The following is a 23,249-nucleotide window of genomic DNA, read 5'->3' on the forward strand; positions in this document are numbered from 1 at the left end:
TCTCTGGTTTTATATGAGCGGGGAGGGGTGGTGGGGGGGGGGGGGTCAGGGAGAAATGCTGCTTTTCACTAACAACTATTGCAGAGTCAATACAGCGGACGGCCCAGTGGGGCCAATCGTCTGCATTCGGCCTTCCTCACTTTCAACCCATCGGACCTCTGTTGCTCACCAACCCTGAGGGGCTCGCACCATTTCCCCTTCATGCTCTTTGTAATTGATCTTCCCTTTTGATTCAAAATAGATGGAAATGTCACAGGTTGCGAAGAGCACGAGGCACAACTGAGGGAGGATGCGGAACAAAAGCTGGTAAATCCTGAGAATTGTCGAGTGCAAAGTTATTTTCTAGCAATCGGTGCAGCTCAGTTTGGAAATAGGTTTCCGTCGTGGGGTATTTAGGCAGGATGACTCTGTCAATTACGTAACATAGCATGGCAACATTCGAAGTAGCCAACAAAGGAGAACAAGGGAGAAGAGGAAAACAAAATCTTTTTTTTTTTTTGTCTTTAGGCTCTTGCTACTTTTTAAAAAATATCAAACTGTTATTTACCCATCACTCTTTTTCTTTTTAAAAAATATGACGGACCATACTGTATTGAAACAAAATATATCGCGTGATGAAAAAGAGTCAAATGATGATGTGGGTGAGTTGAAATCTGATTTCTTGTTAACGTTACCTGTCTCGCAGTGCCTCCCTTCGCGACCCATCGGACATTCACACTTGTAGCCTCCCTCGGGAAGTGCCTGGCAGCGGGAGGACGGATGGCATCTGCTGGGCTCGCATGGGTCATGGACATCGGCACAAGTTGGACCTAGAGAAGCAAACAAATCCATCGTGAGACGATTGCCATACTCGTCTTTCAACTGATTTGAGGCAAAATATGGAGCATAACAGTGGGGGGATTTTTTCTAAAATGGAGGTCAGGTTCTAACAGTATGCATCCAGTTTAAAGGTTATAGGTCACCGTGATGATTATAGGTCAGTGTTGAAAGGCTGTGGGTTTGATGGGTTGGCTCGCTACACCAGTTAAAGTCACCCGCTATTCCTTTTGGGAGTCAAAGCCTGTGGCAAGGAGCACTTTAATGAAATGAAAAAAAAAAAAAAAGATTTTTTGATTATTTGATTTTTGGTGTCACGTGATTAAAATTGGTTCTAATACCACATATCATTTGTTTTGAGGTAAACTCAGGAAAATTGCACCAGTTTACCACATTTTCACCATGTGCACCTGATGTTTTTCACGGCAGGCACTGACCAATTTCCCTCCCTGCTGGTTTTTTTTTTCTTTTCCTTGCAACCCTTTGCTAATGTAAATGTTTGCTCACAGCAAAATATCTCAAGGTATTTCTCAGGTCCAAGGCCATGCTTCTCACAGTAACAGAATCACAAGAGCCAATTCATAAGCAAGGACTCACGGCAAAGGCTTGCGGTGAGAAACTAAATCGACCTCGATGCGCAACAACGGGAAAATGATCAGGTTTGACCCTGCAGTAAACAGCATTGATTGGAATTCTTACAGTTTGAAAAGCAACTGAAAGAGGGAGGAAAGAGACCAATTTTATAAATCCATCAACTTATTTGGACCAGAGAAAGGGCTCTATAGCACCCTATATTCCTTCTCTTGGCTACTTCATAATTAACGGAATTGTTATGTGGCGAAAAAGCACGCCGTGCGGTAAAAGGAATAAAAATCAGTTCAGCCAGGATCCAGGAAGGACATTTACCTCTTTAGTTTATTTAATTTGGACACAGCGAACCAGATTCAAGTACACAGGCATCGAGGCTCTCGCAGCTGACTGGCTCTCAATGACCTTCTCAAACCCCTTTTAAAGGAGTACACCTGAGCTGCAAGCTAATCAGGTCAGAGCTCAGCAATTGGCTATCCATAGGTGGCAATTTCCTTCCCTGAAACAATCAGCTGACCACAAAACAGATCTTTAAATGCTTTCAATCAATGGTAGTTTGTCTCTGACTGACGGGTGGTAATATTGTTCAGTGGTGGAAATTTAGTGGTTGAAATATGCTTTCTCCACCCCAAGGATAAGTCCATCGGGAGGGGGGGGTATAAATCCCTTTAAGATTAAGGCACAAAAGTTTACCCTAACAATTAATTTGGCGGAAAAACTTTCTCCTACATGCCACAGAGCAAACCGGCGAGAGGCACGCGTGATTAGGCCGCACCGCTGTCTGCTCTTAACTGTTCTCTCTGAGCTGCTTGTTAGCAGGCATCGGCTGCAGGGAGGGAAACAACCGGAAGGGATGTTGAAGCACAGATAGGCCAAAGGCCAATTACTGAGCATTTGGCGGACCTTTTCCTCTTTCTGTCTAGCCTCAACATTTAATCTCTTATGTCTGTGTTGGACGCCCCGACTTGATGGTGTTCACAAACAGACCGCCGGCACGAAAATGCCGACAGTTCTGAAGCATTTTCAGGCTCACTTGGGATTTGTCAGCATGACATGATCACAGTGAAACCCTTAATTGAAAGAAAATCAACGTCCACAAGTTCACACAAGAATTTAGGAGCAATTCTTATGAAATATATTAAACTCATGAGTGATTGAGGTGTTGTCACGCTCCATAGTTGCTTCGTTGACTGTGCAATAATATTAAGAATAATAATAATGATAATAATAATAATAATAATAAAAATGGCGGCCAAGTGGTCGACTGGTTAGTGCATTAGCCTCATAGTGGAGAGGTACAGGGTTCGATTTCGGCTCCAGCCCTCCCATGTGGAGTTTGCATGTTCTCCCCATGCCTGCGTGGGTTTTCTCCGGGTATTCTGGTTTTCTCCCACGTTCCAAAAACATGCATGGCAGGTTAATGGAATACTCCAAATTGTTCCTAGATGTGTGTGTGAGAATGGATGGTTTTTCCATCTATGTGTGCCCTGCGATTGGCTGGCAACCCATTCAAGGTGTACCTGGCCTCCTGCCCGAAGACAGCTGGGAGAGGCTTCAGCACAGCCACGACCCTTGTAAGGGTAAGCGGATTAGAAAATTGATGGATCTACTGTGTGTGTGTGTGTGTGTGTGTGTGTGTGTGTGAGTGTGTGTGTGTGTGTGTGTGTGTGTGCGTGCGTGCGCGCGCGCACGCGCGCATGAGAGAGAGAGAGAATATCAAAATTCTTCAAAATATATATAAAATATTACTTTACATATTTATTGAAAAGGCCTGCCACCCAGGCTAATTCAATTTCCCCCAATTGAGGGATAAAATAAACCCCATGTGCACTTTTTCAGGGTTACAGCTTCCCTGTCATCAACTCACCCCAGAATCCTTTACTGCACTGGCAATGGAACATCTCTGCCTCTTTGACCTGACACGTGGCTCCATTCTTGCAGGGATTTGGCAGGCATGGGTTGTTGCCACATTCGCCTACACCGCTGCCATAGAGATTATCAACACCGTTCTCTTGTAGGTTGAGCACCCGGTTGTTGACATCCAGCAGGCGGATGCAGCCCACGAGACCCGAAGCTACAGCAGTCCTCTCCTTTACGCTGCAAAAACGGGAGAAGGAAACGTCATCCCATCACGCTAATGTTCGACATCTTAAAATCACAACAGTGAAACTAATGACCCTTTGGATGCCAATGAACTTGAAAGGGATAATTTAATTTTGATGATCATTTAGCGTGTTCATATCTTACGGAATGTCTTGATGTTGTAGAACTTTAATGTAACCATTGAAGACAAATGACTCTCACAAGTAATACAAAAAAACTGGTTGTGTCCAAGGCATAGTTTTAGTCAGTGATGGTGTTGTGGTACACTCGCCTGACTTTGGTGCAGGCGGCATGGGTTCATTTCCCACGAAGCGGTGATGTGAATGTGAGTGTGCTAGGCTGTTTGTGTCTACGTGTGCCCTGTAGCTGCCTGGGGAGCAATCCGGGGTACAGTGCACCTTGAGCCGGAAGTCACCTGGGATGGGCTTCGGGTTCCCGCGAGGCCCAACAGCAATAACCAGTAGAAAAAATTGGATGGATGGATAGAAGCGACAGTTTTATTCAAAACATTTTCAACTTTTGTGTGTTTGTGTGACAGTGACAGAGAGCCCAACATGAGCTGGAGATGGTGTACCGGATAATTCTAACAAATATATGCTCTTTTGGGTTTTTTGGAATTCACCATTTCCCCACTACGTACGACAACGGCACTTTTATTGTTCAGCCATCCACTCATATTAAAATGCACGGGGAAATCTACAGTCGAAGATGTCTGGTGGGACATATTGCGTTTGTCGACAACTGACGCATTCCTAGTTTAAATACGATCCTCCTGATATTACTTGTCTGACATTATTACTAGCCTGATAGAGAGGAGCTCCTTATCAAAGGGTACTTCATGATGCAAATGTCACCATTGATTTTTTTTCGCTCCATGAGCAAATCTTCCCCAATTATTACCTCCATCGTTTGAATTAAGACATATGGCCGAACTCCATATTGGATTAAAATGTCAGAATTCATTAGCAAAATTCCCAAAGCGAGGAAAATTGGATCTGATGAGCGCTGTTTAGACAGAGATGTCACAATGCAAATTCAATAGCAAAAGCGACCAAATGAATGATTCCCATGAATGGTGGCTGCAGTCAACAGATTATTTGTGTATTTTCAAGCATATTTCGAATGAAGTTACTACATATTGAAGAATAAATGTCAAAACTTACTCCTGTTTCATTTCTTCAGGCACCCCTCCAATGAACAGATTGGTGTCCAGGTTGAGGCCGTCAGTCCCACGCGGACTCTCGCCCTCGACGTGAGGCTCGTTGTCCACACTGAGCATGGCGGAACGCCGATTGCGGTTCACCACCAGTTGATGCCAGCGGCCCTGAGTGATTTCAATGTTGCTGATCACAATGCCCGTGCCTGAACCTGTGTTGAATCTGACAAAGACGCAGCGTGTTAAACGGTCTGCTACTTTTTCCAAAACGAAGTACGACGACACAATTTCACAATTAATTTAAGTTGAGAACATAGCAGAAAGTAACAATTATATGTTTTTGATATTTACTGTTAAGTCACAGTTGGATCAAATAAATAGTCAATGGTAAAATTTTGCTGCTCTCCACTGATAAGCATGCATATATTTTGTGATGTTTTTTTACTATAGCTGCAAAAATAAAAAAACAAACAAAACAAACAAATAAATAAAACATTAAAAAACATGTCCCTCTATATCTAGACAAAAAACTTTCTGGAGAAATTGCATGTGAAGGCTTAAATGCTGAATGAAAATATATCGAAAGGTAGAATGAGGACATCGGCACATGCAAAGTACATCAATGAGGACCTGCAAGATCCCCCCCCCCCCACCACCCCCCCAATAAACACAGTTGAAATTTGGTGCAGGCGGCATGGGTTCATTTCCCACGAAGCGGTGATGTGAATGTGAGTGTGCTAGGCTGTTTGTGTCTACGTGTGCCCTGTAGCTGCCTGGGGAGCAATCCGGGGTACAGTGCACCTTGAGCCGGAAGTCACCTGGGATGGGCTTCGGGTTCCCGCGAGGCCCAACAGCAATAACCAGTAGAAAAAATTGGATGGATGGATAGAAGCGACAGTTTTATTCAAAACATTTTCAACTTTTGTGTGTTTGTGTGACAGTGACAGAGAGCCCAACATGAGCTGGAGATGGTGTACCGGATAATTCTAACAAATATATGCTCTTTTGGGTTTTTTGGAATTCACCATTTCCCCACTACGTACGACAACGGCACTTTTATTGTTCAGCCATCCACTCATATTAAAATGCACGGGGAAATCTACAGTCGAAGATGTCTGGTGGGACATATTGCGTTTGTCGACAACTGACGCATTCCTAGTTTAAATACGATCCTCCTGATATTACTTGTCTGACATTATTACTAGCCTGATAGAGAGGAGCTCCTTATCAAAGGGTACTTCATGATGCAAATGTCACCATTGATTTTTTTTCGCTCCATTAGCAAATCTTCCCCAATTATTACCTCCATCGTTTGAATTAAGACATATGGCCGAACTCCATATTGGATTAAAATGTCAGAATTCATTAGCAAAATTCCCAAAGCGAGGAAAATTGGATCTGATGAGCGCTGTTTAGACAGAGATGTCACAATGCAAATTCAATAGCAAAAGCGACCAAATGAATGATTCCCATGAATGGTGGCTGCAGTCAACAGATTATTTGTGTATTTTCAAGCATATTTCGAATGAAGTTACTACATATTGAAGAATAAATGTCAAAACTTACTCCTGTTTCATTTCTTCAGGCACCCCTCCAATGAACAGATTGGTGTCCAGGTTGAGGCCGTCAGTCCCACGCGGACTCTCGCCCTCGACGTGAGGCTCGTTGTCCACACTGAGCATGGCGGAACGCCGATTGCGGTTCACCACCAGTTGATGCCAGCGGCCCTGAGTGATTTCAATGTTGCTGATCACAATGCCCGTGCCTGAACCTGTGTTGAATCTGACAAAGACGCAGCGTGTTAAACGGTCTGCTACTTTTTCCAAAACGAAGTACGACGACACAATTTCACAATTAATTTAAGTTGAGAACATAGCAGAAAGTAACAATTATATGTTTTTGATATTTACTGTTAAGTCACAGTTGGATCAAATAAATAGTCAATGGTAAAATTTTGCTGCTCTCCACTGATAAGCATGCATATATTTTGTGATGTTTTTTTACTATAGCTGCAAAAATAAAAAAACAAACAAAACAAACAAATAAATAAAACATTAAAAAACATGTCCCTCTATATCTAGACAAAAAACTTTCTGGAGAAATTGCATGTGAAGGCTTAAATGCTGAATGAAAATATATCGAAAGGTAGAATGAGGACATCGGCACATGCAAAGTACATCAATGAGGACCTGCAAGATCCCCCCCCCCCCCACACACACTAATGTAAATGTGTGTAATGTAATGAGGCGATGACTCACTTATACATTTTTTTTTTAAACAACCTTTCATCTAATGAGGTTTTGGAAGGAAAGAAAAGGACACAGCACAGAAAGAGTCATGCATGCACACACACACACACACACACACACATTAAGCAACGCAGAAGCAATTATTTGCCACAAATAATTTGTTCATGTGCCCATGACTTGGATTTATAGAGCTGTGAGTGGTGATCTCACTGCGAGACTTCTGGAATTGAGCTCGTTTCTAAATTTACAAGTGACTAATCTCATCTTGATTACTTCGCTGTTGATTGCACTCGGAATTGGGTGTGGAAAGAAAGAAGGGATTTTAGGAGGCAGCAGAAGGATTTACATGTAATTAAAAAAATATATACAGTATTGTAGTGGTAACTTTTAACCTCGTAGGCAAGCTATATCAAAATGGTGCCTTGAAAAAGGTTTGTAGTTTTGAGTAACACTGTTGGAAAGGTATACATTGAAAGGGCCAAAATCTCGTTTTTATCCATCTCAGGGGGTTGCCATTTTGCCACTTGCTATCTGGCTGAAAATGACATCACAGTTGCTCAGTCGCGAATAATCATGGCTCGCTTGTTTTCTCAATGTGGTCATGAAACATTCGCAATTTGAGAAATGATCGGTCATTACGTGAGCCCTGAGTCTGATGTATGATGTATGATGTCGTTTTCAGATGGCAACGAGTGGCAAAATGGTTACCCCCTCAAGAGGGATTAAAAGTGATTTTGTGGATTAATTCATGTTCTACAAAAACAATACAAATCAGAAAATACATGTTGAGACTAGTCAGGCTGCAGACAACATATTCTTGCAACAAAAATTGTTGACTTGACTTCCCCTACAAAGATAGTTTCCACACTATATAATACTGACCGTTTCTGATATTTTGGAAACATCTCTCAAAAACGCAGTTCAGTTCTACATCACTGCAAACTTTGCAATATTATGATTGACATATCTAGTGGAAGTTTTGATACACCTCGTGTATTTGATCATTTGATTTCCAGGCAATTCCACTGAATTGTGTGGTCCTGCATTTATGAATCATAATGAGACCTCCCGCATATACAGTACGCATGCATTGTGATTATGTTTATCTCACCAAACATGATTATGAAAAGCTTTGCTTCAACAGCTTCAACCTGCAAATCTGCCAATAACCTGCTTTGTCAATATTTAGTTGCTCGTGGTGGGGGGCCTTGACTCCATCAATGACTTGTATTTGTTTTTATTCTCAGTTTTAGTGAAAGCCAAAGCGATTGCGAGGACCCATGTTCCTTCGCAGGGATTCGTAAGCCTTTTGAATTTGGAGCACTGTCTTCAACAGTAGTGCTTCTTTTTCTTTACTTGAACATGAAAGAATTCTGCCCATAGGTAACAATTGAAACTGAAGTAATCCGTTCCACGATATCAGGTTAAAGGAGACATTATGCAGTTTTTCACGATTATAAAAAAATCCTTGGTGCTTTGTCATGTATGGGACATGGTTTTGTCAAAATACCACAAGGATAAGGAATTACGGACATATTTTAGTGCACATTTCTAACCGTATCAAACACACATACACACACACTCAGACATATACTATGAGTAAACAATTTCTCTTCACAACGGTGACAAAATGGTTTCACAAATGGTTTCCTCCATTTTCTGCTCTGTCAAAGTATGATCTATAAACATATAACATGAATCATTAAAAATTGTCAGCATATTACAGATCAGTCCTGTTTTGTTTCTGAATGTGGAAATCTGCTTAGCACAGGGGTGGATCTATTCTTGTGCCTCAAAACCCGAAAACACCTCAACTACTTCCTGATAAACTTTTGTTTTTCAAACAAACTGAAAAATCTAAACAATCTAGAAGAACTCGATGCAATGTTTTTAACGTGTTTAATTAATTAAAGTCGAAGAGTATCAAAATGAGGGCCACTGTGACACTCTTCCACTTGGAATTCATTCATTGCTTGCAGCCCTCAGGGGGAACACTTTGTATTTGAAAATTTCAGTCGAAATCAATAATGTATGACTTCAGGGATACTGACGAGCCATTGTTCACTACGCGATTGGTTACCTGAGTTCCACTTTGCCATTCACCACAGCCAGAGAGATGAAATCCTTCTTGTTCTCTTGGCCGTTGTAGAGCAGGATGCCTGTCATCTCGGATGCTCTGAACTGCATGGCAATGCGGACGGTGTGGTATGCGCTCATGGTTTGGAAGGCCAAGTAAGAGTGGCCGCCGAATGACGGGATAAAGTACTTGATCACTGCAGGGGGACAAAGTCAATACGTGATTCACGTTGTTTCCGGTGTAACAGGTGCATCGTCGGGGGAGAGCGACGTCAGGGCTTGATGACAGCTCATCAGTTTATTTTTGGGGAAAGGTGATTGTTCTGGTTTATCATAGTGGGGATGATGACAAGAGGAAGGAGCAGCTGAGCCTTTCATTTACACATTTAGACACAAGCATGGGAATCTTTTGTTTTTTCTGACTCTTGACAATTATGATTATCCTCATCATCCATTTTTCTCCCTGGGCTCCTTTTCTCTCCATCAGGCTGTCTGACTCTCTGTGTGTGTGCAGGGAGTTGATGAGCTCGTTCTCGTGAATTGATTGATCAGATGAATGCGTGTGTGTGTGTGTGTGTGTGTGTGTGTGTGTGTGTGTGTGTGTGACTTCATTTCGATGTGTGAAATCAGACTTTCCTCAGAGGCACTTCCCCATCTAAGATATTAGTTTAAAATATTTGATGAAGCTGACCCACTAAATGGACAGACGCTTTGGGATTTGGGACATTACACTGACAGATGCTGGAAATTGAACCAACAATGGAGTTGACCATCTGTCTTGTAGTTCATCTGAAAGGTCTTTGAAAGGCCAGTTGGTCTTTTTTTTTGAAAATGGTCAAAGTAGACTAAAAATCTCCAACAAGTTGAAGAAAACGTATAACATTTTAATGGAAAAAAAAAACCCTCACCTTTTTCACACACAGAGCCTCCTCTCCCTGCAGGGCACTTGCAACTGAAGTCATCACCCTCCTCCTCACAGGTTCCCCCGTGGAGGCAAGGGTGGGAATCGCAGGGTCTCTGGTGCTTGTGCAGTCTTTCGCGGACGTGGGCGACGGTGGTGGTTCGCGGCATTGCCGTCGTAGTGATGATCGGTTGTGCTGTGGTGGTCATTGGGATCGGGGTGCTGACGGGTGCTGATGCGGTGGTGGTCCGTCTGCCAGTGCTGGGCCTGCGGGTCGTGCCCGGGGGCCGACGGGTGATGTAGGGGGAGGTTACCAAACGTCTGAAGGTGGTGGTGGTGGTGGGAGCATGAGTGGTGACGAACGTGGTGGTGGTAGTATAGAAGGGGATGGAGGATACGCCTGTCAATGTAAAGGAGGAGAACTTTTAATGCATGGCCGTCGTCAACCGCAAAGTATCCCACTAAGCACCCATACATCCAACACTGATGGTTAAAACTGTTGAAAATCATGTTTGTGAATGACCTACAGTCATATAAAGTTATCAGTAAGCGATGTGGAAACAATTTCTAAATCCACTATTCATTAACTCCTATACACTCGATCAATTACCATAGTTGTTGAAGCGAATATTTTCATCCAGCGGCTTCTTCACCGCGATGCTCGTTCCCTTGGAGACTTTCAGCTGTTTAAGGAGAGCTCCCTCGATGTCCTCCACTGTGTATCTTGTGTCTATAATAAACAACAGGCACATCCACTCAGGGCAAGACCTCGAACGATCACTTACAGAATAAACACACAGGACTTGTGCTTCTTTAGCGTGGCAGTGGATATACCAGAGAAACCCTGCCTGTGACACCAGGAGGCTCTCTGGGGACCACTTGTCCTCCACCTGCATGTCGGCCTGCTTTTTTTTTTCCCCCTCATGTTCCAGATGAATTGGTCTCATAATGTTTGACACAGATGTTAGCTTTAGTGGCCTCGGAGGACAGCCGCTTTAATGATGCCCGTTAGCCCGTATGACGGGGATAAAGGAAGCTAAATGCAGTTCGTAAAAAAATATATATTTAATAATTAAAAAAAAAAAAAGAAATAAAATAAGTGAAGGACAGTTTATGGCGGGGGAGAATGGACTTTTGTCAACTGCAACGGGAGGTTTTAGTTGGACATTTCTGTCACACTTTGAAGAAATTCCAAGCAAAAGTGACATGATAGAACAATTTGGTAGAGTTAACCATTTGTAAGAAAAAAAATGTCTTCTGGATTTCATCAATTTTGCTAACTGGCATCAAACAGTGCTGAGAAATGTGCAATGAATTCAAACCGAAGTCGTATGCTGCCATGACAGGCTGCCATTGAAATTACAACTAGAAGGTGAAAGAGAAAGACAACAGGGTTTCATGTTGTAGCATTGTATGCAACATACAGGTGGAAGGCAGAGGTTTTGATGGCGAATAATTTCACAGTCTTACAACACTTCACACTTATTGTGTCTTTTCAGGTGCGTTGTCATCTCACCTGGTTTGAAATTAGCCTCCACAAAGGCCAGGATGGAGTTGCTGGGTGCCAGGTTACGGACACGAATGCTCATGAAGTCTCTGCGTACCTCCGATTTCCTGAAGAGGTCATTGAGCTGAATAAAAGAAGGGGGCGATTGAGAGCGTTAGAGAGTGAAAAGGGACATGGGGAAAGGAAAAAAAGGATCTTAAATGAGGCTGGCGACGAGTGCAAACCTATCACGAAGCTAATTTCATTTCTCAACAGCTGTACCCGATCTGCTTGCTAGAAAATGTGTGTGTGTGTGTGTGTGTGTGTGTTTGTGTGTGATTTAAAAAAAAAAAAGAAAAAAAGAAAAACTGACATTTTAGCTCAACCCGTGACAGGGGTTAAAGCTTGAAGATAAATGTCGTGCTCTTGATTAGTTTTGCCTCAATATGTGGAAGCCAAATTCAAAGACGGTTCAAAGCTCCAAGTTTATTTAAGGCCACTACACTTTCAGCTCTGAAAGCTGTTTCTGGTCCGCCGAAAAAGGAATCCAGGACAGCGTTTATTCCTGAAATGGGAGCTTCAAAAATGTTATGTTACGAAAAAAAAAAAAAGCACGCCATTTTAAGTGTTCCTTCCCTTTTGCAGTGGATTCATCACATCCAATCTCCTAAATACACACCGTGTCATTATTTAAGCTGCCAGAGGGCCTGTTAACCCACTTCCAGTAGCTCCCATACCCCTCCCCACACATGCATAGCGGTGATTTGACTGAGGCATATTATGTCCCATTTACTGATGCTTTCATAGAAATCTCACACTTTCTTGACTTGATTTCTCAGCTGATTGAAAACCGCCAAAAGGAGAATGTCACCGACACTGCAGAATAGGTTTATACTGTGTGACTAGCAGGACGCTGTCCATTTTTCTGCAGGATTCTCTGTGGAAAGGGTTTCTTTCAGTACCTATGGACTGAATGTTGCATTAAAGCCAATCAAGTATCGACAAAACCTTCAAAAAGCAGCGATGCAACACAAACGGCACCAAAACATACTGTATGTAAACAGAAATTCCACATCCGCATCCTCACTTATCAAATCACGAATGATTGACGTGATGTCTTAAAAGAAGTTAAAAAAATAACGTTGTTTTAGCATATCCAAAATGTATTGTTTTGTTTATTTGTGAAATCTTCAAATAGCTCCATGGAACATGGCGCAAGGACACAAAAATACTACTCGGTGGATGTCTGTCCTTGGCTTAGAATTCTTGTAGCAGAAACTGAAGCTTGACTTTTCCCCACTTCAGTTTTCAACAGAGGACCTTGGATGTGTGCGGTATGTAAATGATGGCGGGTGGCAGCAGAGACAAACAAGCGGAGTTTTAACAGTGGCACACACGTGCGCACGCAGACACTTTGAGGTAACATAGATTAGGTCCCACTGGACCCTTGTGACACTGATCCAGCAGTTGGTAGATGTGACTACACACCGACGTGCATTTACACACAAGCAAGGCCTCATTTCATCAGGGAAGTGAGGCTCGACTACAAAAACGTTGATTTCAAGGGCCGATAATGACAGAGACAACAAACTGGACAGGCAGCTTGATTACGTCTCTCAGGACCTCGTGGCAAACTGGAACGGCTATTTGAAACACAGTTCTTTTACGGGACTTTTCAAATAACTTTGCGACTCGTGTTCACATACTTTTTGCTGCTCCGGTTTTGGAAGCAATTGAATTTGTCAGTTGTTTGTTTTAGATTTTCCCAGTTCAATCTTGCCACCATCTCGACGAGAGCTGCGCGTGTTTTTTTTAAGAAGGCGCAGAAGGCATTTGCCTTGGTACTCAGGATGCCGATACTTCAATAACTTGCGTGCAATGTAATGAATTAAAAGTGTTGGGTTGAACGAAACGAGCATAGCCATTGCTCAACACTCCTGGGAATCTCCTTTGTACCAAGCCGTCTTAAACGACCCACAAAACAATGAACAATTTAACAAGGGTCTTACTACAAACAATACTTACTTGTACTATTTATTTTTGTGAGTGGATTATTAATTAATTGTGCTAAAAATAAATACATTTAAAACAGAAACTCAGCTGGGATAGGCTTTACCTGCGACCCAGAGAATGGATGGATGGATGACTGCTGGACTCCTCATGGATTAATTCTAAAGATCTTAATTTTTAATTGACAGTGATCGAAATAATGATTCCAAAGTGGAAAATGATATTTTCTTAATTATAAAAAAATTAGCTTCTATTGACCTTTTTTTTTGTTTTTCCCCGAAGATCAAACCAATAATTTGAATCGGAGTTAACACAAAACATGACATTTCCTGCCTGGAATTAATGAAGTAGACTGTTTATCCATCTATTAATACATTAATTGTATCTCTTTTGCCAACAATAAATGTGCTTAATTTTGTGTAAAACAAAAAAAAAAAGTCTAGAACTGATGTCTAAAAAATTAAAAACAGCAAGACTCAATTTTTCCTCATTGCCGTCGTGACATGCCTTGAAAAATGACACCAAAGCAAATGGTGTCATTTTCCCACACAAAACTTTTGAAATCAGACCATACTTCCTTGTTTGATGTTCGTGTTTGTGAAAATAACACACCACCACTACAAACTCATTTTCTTGGTGATTTTCTGAAAAATTATTTGTCAATATGCCTTTGATCAAACTTCAAATATCAACCAGGCAACCATGTCAGAATAATGTGATATGAATTCACACTCCACTCGGGCAGCCAGCAAACATGTTCTATTCCGCTCTCCATCATCCCAGTGCACCTGAGTACCATTTAGCAACCACAGCAGTGTCAACACCTGCAATGAAACCAGCCTGAGTGGACCTGAAGGAGCTGGAGGAAAACGATGAGTCCGGCCGGCTCTAAGTGGAGATTTGTCAAATGATGCTTGAAAACGATGACTTAGGCTCTCTCCAAATCAGAAGTTCTCTGCAGGAAAACTTTGAAGCGAGTGGGCACAGTGGCAAAATGGAGGGAAGCTGTTCACATGGCAGCATTTTTCAACGTCAATTTAGGCAGGAAATGTTCTCGAGATGCTTTAAAGCACCATTTCATTTTTTTTTTTTTTTTTACCACTTGAATCAGCAGCTGAACAAGCTCCAAACACAACTTCAGATGATGATATCAAGTTTTATGGCGGTGAAACCATTTGCAAACAATTTTCACTTTCATCAGCACATTGGCAATTTTGAGAATACTTGATGCCCTCCACTATACACCATATCCTTAGAATTGTTTGCTTTGTGTCCCTGTACAAAAACAGTTTGGTGTGCATGTGTGATGTTTTATGCTGAGAAGTTTATCAAGTAAACGTTATCTCACACACACACACACACACACACACACACACACACACACACACACACACACACACACACACACACACACACACACACACACACACACACACACATTCGGGATGTAACAATAACGACGATATCGCAATATTAAAATCGCCACGATATCGTTGTCATCATGTCATGATATTAAAAGCCCCACATCTGTTAAACAGGCCAGATATTTCCATTTCTGGTTAGTTTGTTGGTCGTTTAGTTTGAATTAGGCACGTTTTGGCCACCTACGTTTTTCAGACCAATGCTAATCACCGGATGAAGGGGAACTTTTGAGTTCACAAATGGATTCAATTTCCTAACGTGTGCGTGTATTACCAAGTAAGTACCTTAATATTCAGTGTTGTTGGTGTTATCAGCCGTAGACAGATGTGTCAACTACAAAGTGGGATCGACGAAAAAAATAAACATTTTATTATCACTCTAAAATTCTAAACTGAGTAGGATTTCAAGACTTGACTAAGAACTCTTGAACCAAGTGAACCAAATGACTTTACTTGATGGCGGCTATATGACCTACTCCCATCTCTACCTTTCACACTTCCAAAACTTGTACTACTGAATATTCCTAGTTAGCTGGCTTACGCTAACAACCGTACAGCCATGTACCGACTATATTACGTTGCATGCTAAAATGCTAGCTGCTCAAGTGCGGTCGCGCAATGGCTTTGTAGCCAGCATATACTATAGCATGTAAGCTAGTGACGCTCAGCACTTACGGCACTCTCGATGCTGCGGGCCGTCTCTCCGAAAAGCTCAGATTTTGGGTCCTCCATCTCGGGGGTGTATACTATTTCTTGTCCCTCCACCTGGTCCAAGTGCAGAAAACCACTGAACTTCATGGTGGCTAGAGGGAGAGAAGATGATATACTGTAACATAACAACTTATCTTGAGCACACTTCCCGCTACCTTCACACACCGTTCATTTTCAGCTCGTGCCAGTTGTGGGTTAGTGATGGATTGTGCGTTGGTGTGTGTCTGACAAAGGCGAGTTAGTGTGTGTGCTGTTGGTTGGGTATTTCCATAAGACTGGAAGTAAAAGTGGGAGAGGGACATATCTGGTGGTGAATGGCGTGGATGTGGTGGACAGTGAAATGTGAGAGGGAGGCAAGAAGGTGGAAATTTAAGCCATTTTGTTTTCTTTTACCAGACAGCGATTCATCCCAAAAATTGGCTGAGGCATGGAGGGCTAGGTAAAAAGACAGCATGTTATACAGACATACACAACACATGAGAGGAAAAGACAACGCGCACTGGCACTAACATCCTTCACAGTCGGGATCAACATTGAGGACAATGCCTTCATTGTGAAAAAGTTGTGATGGTAAATTATTTTTAATCACACTACATTCTGAAATGAATACTATGTTGAAAGGCCTTTTGCTTTAAAGGGGCCACATCATGCTAGTACAACTGTTTGTGAGCTTTAAACCACGTTAAAATGCTAATTCCTAACCAAACACACCCCTAAAGTGGTGTTTTCCTTCCTTCAACCTTCTCTGAGCATTCCTACCCATTCCTCCTCTCTCTAAAGCACAGATGTCAAAGTCAAGGCCTGGGGGCCAGATCTGGCCCGCCACATCATTTTATGTGGCCCGCGAAAGCAAATCAAGCAAGTCAAGTTCCATGATGCTTGCTGAAGTCTGAACCAAAATTTGAAATTGTCATATGCAATCCACAATAACAGTCATTATTCTTGACTTCTGATTTTAAAACTAGTTATTCATCAATTTGTTGTGCGCTGTATGTGTAATATATGTAATATATTGGAATATGTGTACATTTCCCCAGTGTGGGACAAATAAAGGATATCTTATATGTAGAGGGGATTAAACATTGATATGGTTTCCCAAAATTCATCACGGCCCTCCAAGGCAAACCGTAACTACAATGTGGCCCGCAACAAAAATGAGTTTGACACCCCTGCTCTTAAGCCACCGTCCCACTGAGTACCGAACATTTACGACCTTTAAATCCATTCTGGTCCTGACTTGGGTACATGTTTGGTGTGCTCGTTTCATGTACTAAAATAATTGTGATGCACGAAAGACAAAACCTCAGCGTTTCACAATATCAGTTATCGTGTTCAAGTGCTACTCGCAAAAAGGCCCCCCTCGGCATAGGAAACGATTCGCTGAATGCATCTTTGGAGGTTCCATCGCACACCATCACTCAGTTCTCTGCGCAGTTTTACTCCCGAGTCGAGGGCCCCTAAGTGAGCGAGGACGTGTGAGATTCTGCGCTTCCACGGTGCTCGTAATCAACAGAACAAATTGGCCAAATCAATCATGGTTGCCCCTGTCTGAGCTTTGGCAATGGGGGGAAATGGGAGGAGCACTTGCATGATTATCGTGAAAGATAGTCTTAATTGTCTCTTAAGAGCAGCAGGGCTGTGACTGATGCGGCCTGGCTGAAAGTGCACCAAAAAAAAAAAAAAAAAAAGATGGTCGACGCCACACCCTTCCTTCTGCAGTACTTTTACAGGTGGTGACTCAGTGACTCACATCTAATGGTGTCCATAAAACAGAAGCAAAATGAACAAAGTTTGGCCGGTAAACTGAGCAGGGAGGAAAAAGCGCACCGGTTGAGAGAATTTAAATGTGCGAGGAAGACAAACATCCGAGAGGGTGATGTACCAGGCTGTTACTGTGACGAAGAATGGAAGTAAAAGAGGAGGGACAGAGCTGTTGGAACATCAGCTTCTACTGAACTGTGAAGCATAAACGTCCAGCAACGTATGGAAGAGTTGAAGAGAGGCTGGAACTTAGCGCACCATTAATGCTCCCACAAGCAATTGCTGGCCGTTATCTTGGATGTCACATTGCTGCTGGTGTCTTGTTCAAATGTAACCCGCTGAGATCGATGACGTTTGAGGGAAACCAATAAAGGTATTCCCACACATTAGACTGGCTTTTCGTTAATTAGATATAACAATTGTCTTCTTCACAGTTGGATGTGGCAATAGAGTGGTGCAATTAGAAAAGTAGGTTGGATTCAAACCACAGGTCTGACGAGCACCTGTGATAGAGCGCCTCGTGACCATCCAGCATCATGAAGTACTTTAACCCTTTCAGGGACAGCGGTTACCACAGTCGACAGCTTATCATGTTATCAGGTTACAAGGTGCATGAAAGGGTTAATGCAGACCATTTCAATGTCAGGGAGCTCTGGCTAGTTTAGACATTTGGAAGAGCAATGAGACATTTCAAACTGAATTTACCTTTTGATCCCAATATTTGAGCCGGCACACTGGGCTTCTCAATCACAAATGTATCAAGCGTAACATTCAACCACAAAAACAAACTGCTCACGACGCGAGACCAATTCTTGACAAGAATGTGACTTCTTACTCAAGAAATGAAAATTTGATTTAGCACTCTGTCGTTTTAAATTTTGAATAGAAATGGTTGGTGGTTTCATATACAGTATTCATTACGAACCGACGCGATATCTAACATCACTGTGTTTATATTTCCTGTTTACCTGAAACCCGCATAAATCATCCGCCCACAATGCAGGAAATAACTGCATCAGTGTCAACACCGAGCAAGGACGACGATGACGTAAACCAGAATATTTTGATAAATTATTCAATTATGAAACCTTGAATATTGCTTATTCGGCCTGGACTGACTCTTTCCCAACTTGAGTTTGGAAGACAGTAAACTTGGCTTACAAACTAAAGTTACTTCACTGTCAGCAATCGTTTTCCTGATTTAATAATCACTGCATCACTAATGTGTTTAACTTTTTTTTTTTTTTTTTTTTAACATATTATATTGAATAGTCTGCGATTTTGCTGGAGGTCTTTTTTTTTATTACCAGCAGTGTTCTTTGTACAATGACAGCGTATCTGATTTGTCATTTTACAGTAAGGTGCAACCGTTTCAGCAGAAAGGAGATTCAGAACATATTTCTATCCATATTAGAAAGTGGCCTGACTCTGATCTGTTTCTTTTGGAGCTGCGATTTTCTGTTTTCGAGTTTGGCTGCTCAGATGGAAAAAAAAAAAAATCTAAATTGTGTCACTTGAGCCACGTAATATAAGTCTAAATCAAACCATAGTTTTAGAGTTGTCGTGGTTATAGTCCACGCAGGGTGTTTGTCAATTTTTTTCTTTTTTTTGGGGGGCGGGGGGTAGTGGATGGAGGTTTTTCTGAATCGATCCACTCATTCATTTTCTTTCCCGCTTGTCCTGTTTAGGGTCACGATAGAAACTGAAGCCTTTCCCAAGCGAACTCCACACTGCACTGGTTGTCAGTTAATCATCGTTAATTGGGTATAGGCAATTGAGTGTAATTGATCCTGTGTCAGCTGATGTAAAATTGATCTGCCCACTGCGTTCCTCTTCTTTTAGTGGCAGGTTACAAACTGTTCACACTGAACTGTTCACACTGATGTGATGCCACTCAAGAAGACCATCAATATTCCGCCTACACACCCCTTGGTTAGAACACGTAGCAAATCATGGTTTTACTGTATTGTGACGAACTGAAGTGAACAGCCACATGTTCTTCCTTAGCGCCCACCTAACATGTCGTGATTTGTTGGTTATGTTCTGACTTCGATGCAATGGGAGGAACGTTTAAACAGAGCCTGCGAACAGCAAAAGAATTGCAAATAGTATCTTGGGGTGGGATCCGGGGCAGAGAATTTTCCTGGTTTGACTTACCGAGGACTATTGGATACCACAGGGGGTAGAGTCACTGCTCAAAATTTGCCAAGTTATATTAACACTGGTGAAACATAGAAAACAGAATTCAACTAAAGGGATGGAGCAGCCACAGAGCCCTTTATCTCTTTAGAAACAAGTCTATCAGAACGCACTGATTGGATTGAAAGCCCCTTCAGTAGCCTATCCACTCTTTTTCCCTGCCGGAGTCCGCAGAGAAATAGAGTGTTACAAAGCAGGATTGACACTGACCCGGTTCATCTGGGGAGAAAAGTGAGATGTAGCACACCAGGGAGATATCGAGTAGTGTCACTGACTAATAAGAAGGGGTGGCGAGCGTGGCTGAGATGAAAACTGAAGAACAAAATGTGAAGGAAGATCAAGATTTACCGCAAATAGAGACAATGGCATTTACTTCAAACCGCAGCGGCCTTAAAATAAATTCACTTGGGGATCAGACCGACCCAGTGGCAAGCTAGTAAATATAGACTTTGCAAGAGGAGTGCAATGGATTGATCATGTTCAGATATTAAAAAAGCAAAACAAAAAAAACAACAACACCATTTTCAAAAGCTTCCACTTAGAAACTTTCTTTGATGACGACACTGCAAAAGGCCATTGTCAGGTCAACGAAGGGCCACGCTGCAATTTTTCAGTTAAAAATGGATCTCTGTTCGACCACTCACACACCATGTAAACGTGTCGGACTAAAATGGATTTCGATTCTCAAACAAGCCCGACAACTACAGCATTTTATTGTCAAAATCATTGGGAGGGTCCTTGTAAGGCAATGAGACTCGGCACATTCTGCCTCTGGTCGGGCCTACAATCCGTTATTTCTTTGAACAGATCAGTTTTGTGAAAGGATCATCTTCTCAGTCATGACAAACTTTGGTCATATTTTCCCCATGTGAGATTTGTTTACTTTCAATCCATCTGTCAAAACTTGAGGGAGTTGATTCATGAAAGCAGAGAAAATACCAGCTGTTCATCTGTTTGTTACTGCAGATGGCAGAATATTAGTTACCTCAAAATAAACATTGGAAATGAACACAAAATCTCTTGAATGCATAAATTATAAAAATGACGGAAAAATAACATAACGTTGAACATGTGAGCAAAGAGATATTTTGCAAGCGATTTCGTCATTGAATCAAAATCCCCATTTTTATAAATCATTTCAAACCGCGTAGAACATGTGAGCAAAGAGATATTTTGCAAGCGATTGTCATTTAATCAAAATCCCCATTTTTATAAATCATTTCAAACCATGCCTAACACTGTTTATTTATGGATTGAGATTGTGATATTTATGTGAAAATTATTAAAAAAAATAATAATAATAAAAAAGGGAAACTTAACCAAAAAAGAGATTTGATAATTGAATGAATGAAAATGAGAGTACACTTACGTGGACAGTTGGTTCCATCTGGGCTGCTGGCTGGAGTCAGACTGTCAGGGCAGCATCCAAATTCGGTGTTGTCACAGGACGACTTGTCATCAGCGACGGTTATTGCCGTGTTTTCCAATGTGGGTCCTGGAGAGCGATTTGGGGTGCAAATATTAGAAACAATACGGCAAACTACAAGCACAACAATAAAGATCTTAGGAAGTTAATACCACTCTGATAGTGCCTATCTATGAGTACTTCTTTATTGTTATTATTATTAATATTACACATTATATTATCGTATTTTTTTGTGATTTAATTTTTCTGTCTTGATTTGAGAATGTTAATTGTGATTTGTAGAATCTGCATTATTTTCATGACTACGTATTTTAAATTCTCAAACAGGAAGCAAAACGTGAAGCGCATTTTGAGCACTGTCAAAAGACCATGCCCACCGTTGATGCTCCGCACTGGAGCAAAAACAGCAGTTGTGTATTTTAGAATCTCATAATGATATGAATAATATTACATATACAATAGCACAATGAATACCCAAGAGTCGACGAATCTAACATAATAATAGAGTACAAGAAAGGATAATGACAGCGGGTAATAATAAAGGGCAGATACGCTTGCATCATATTCCTGTAAATTGCATACCGGTACATTGTCTGATTGCCCGTTCCTGACAATTCACGCTGTCCTTTCTCACCTTTTATGTCAGTTGGGAAGTTTTATGATGAGCCTGGTCAACTATTTGTTGACAAATTGGAATTGGAGAAAGCCCAAACTGACAGTAAGTTAGTATTCTATCATATTCGCAGCATATCTGTTTAAAAAAAAGGCGAATGGGGTTTCCACATAAAGAGATCTGACTGACAGCCGGCGTCAATGCTGTCCCTCCCCCTTTCATGAGAAGGAAATATATGCATGTATGCTTCCTGTATATGCGGCCGTAAAACATAAAAAGTGTGTGGTCCCGCTCCCTGACCAACTGTGTAATACACTGCACAAGCAGTGAACCTCCATCTTCACTAATGACGGTGTCGGCGGCAGGGGCGTCTCGGCCGAAGCCGCGCAGTTTATGGCCGCTCGGCGATCAGAAATAATCATGGAGGCAAACAGCTAATGGCTAAACAAGTCGTAAAGACGTCAAAATATGGGAGGGGGCTGGGAGGGGGGGGGACACATTCTGCTCAAGGACTCGCGGTCAAAGGAAGGAGGGAGGAGAAAGATGAAGGGCTTATAGAGCATGTGTTGGAGTGTGCTCTGTAGATTTATGGGTGCTGGGCCGAAGAGGAGAGGATGGCTACGGGGAATATGAAGTGGCAAGGAGACTGCATCGCAACTCCACGGGGAGCCGTAAGAATAACTGTCACATAAACATGCGCTAACACACGGACAGATTTTATGTGTGGATTTCAATTGAGCGCCATTACACATGCACGAGGTCTGCGCACACCCCACCACCTGCTTGATTTACATACTCTATTGCAACGGTACACTAACGATTTGTTACAGTAATACGAAAGAATGATTCAGTAATTCAACAATTCATGAGTTTTGTAAATAAAAAGTTGGTTTCTAGGTTACCTCCACGCTACCATTAGTGGAACTTCCATCCATGCATTAATTTTTTATTCCGCTTGAGCTCTTTCTATTCCCGTTCTGCACATGGGCTGGAAGCTATTCCAGTCGACTTTGGGTGAGAGGCGCAGGGCACATTCAGACAACAACTCACAGTCAAAATCACACCAATGGACAATTTCGAGTTTTCAATTAACCTCACATGCATTTTTTTTTTTGCAATGTGGTACGAAGGCCTCAGCTCGAGATTTGAACCTCCCAATTCCGCTAACATTTTGGATTGCTTTGGATATGTGCATCGTTGTGGAATCCCATCATGCTACATTCTAAAAAAAAAAAGGCTATTTGATCTGGTACAGCACTTCAATAGATGCACATAAAGCTTAGGGAGAAAAAAAAAACACTCGGGCATGGTTGGATACACTTTCATTCAGACAGAGAGGCACAAGACAGCAGGTCTGCTTGGTAAACACACTACATGCTCCTTGCGTCACCGAGCATTGGTCAGCATCTGACAGGAGGATAAATCTAAGACGCTTGGGAGAGCGAGGAGGCGAGGAAGAGGATGAAGAAGACCACATCGGGGGGGTCACGCTGTTCCAACCATCCTCTACGTTTGTTGCAAGTTGACAACTGAGGCGGAGGAAAGGAGGGAAAACTAGACAGGATCTGATGGAAAGGAGCCCGTCATCCCCAGGCAGCAGGGCGTATCGGGAAAGATTTGGGATGACTCGTCATGTGACTGTGACTGATTGAAGGCAGCCGACACGCACACGCTCTCACCTCAAACCGCCCAGTCATATCATCCTCTCAATTCAGGTTCCTAAGAGACCCGGA

General features: G+C 42.1%; 1 protein-coding gene across 1 annotated transcript in view; it reads right to left on the reverse strand.

The window, feature by feature from the left end:
* Window positions 1-23,249, reverse strand: part of agrn (agrin) — a 264,537-nt gene that overhangs the window by 29,592 nt on the left and 211,696 nt on the right. The window contains exons 21-28 of the mRNA XM_019862967.1: window positions 15,482-15,609; window positions 11,406-11,520; window positions 10,500-10,619; window positions 9,897-10,289; window positions 8,993-9,185; window positions 6,230-6,445; window positions 3,272-3,501; window positions 675-809 (exon numbers count right to left, since the gene is read on the reverse strand). Of these exons, the coding sequence (XP_019718526.1) occupies window positions 675-809; window positions 3,272-3,501; window positions 6,230-6,445; window positions 8,993-9,185; window positions 9,897-10,289; window positions 10,500-10,619; window positions 11,406-11,520; window positions 15,482-15,609 (1,530 nt within the window). The remainder of the gene's footprint in view (window positions 1-674; window positions 810-3,271; window positions 3,502-6,229; window positions 6,446-8,992; window positions 9,186-9,896; window positions 10,290-10,499; window positions 10,620-11,405; window positions 11,521-15,481; window positions 15,610-23,249) is intronic.

Source organism: Hippocampus comes, unplaced genomic scaffold, assembly GCF_001891065.2.
Source record: "Hippocampus comes isolate QL1 unplaced genomic scaffold, H_comes_QL1_v1.1 scaffold1, whole genome shotgun sequence".
NCBI lineage: Eukaryota > Metazoa > Chordata > Actinopteri > Syngnathiformes > Syngnathidae > Hippocampus > Hippocampus comes.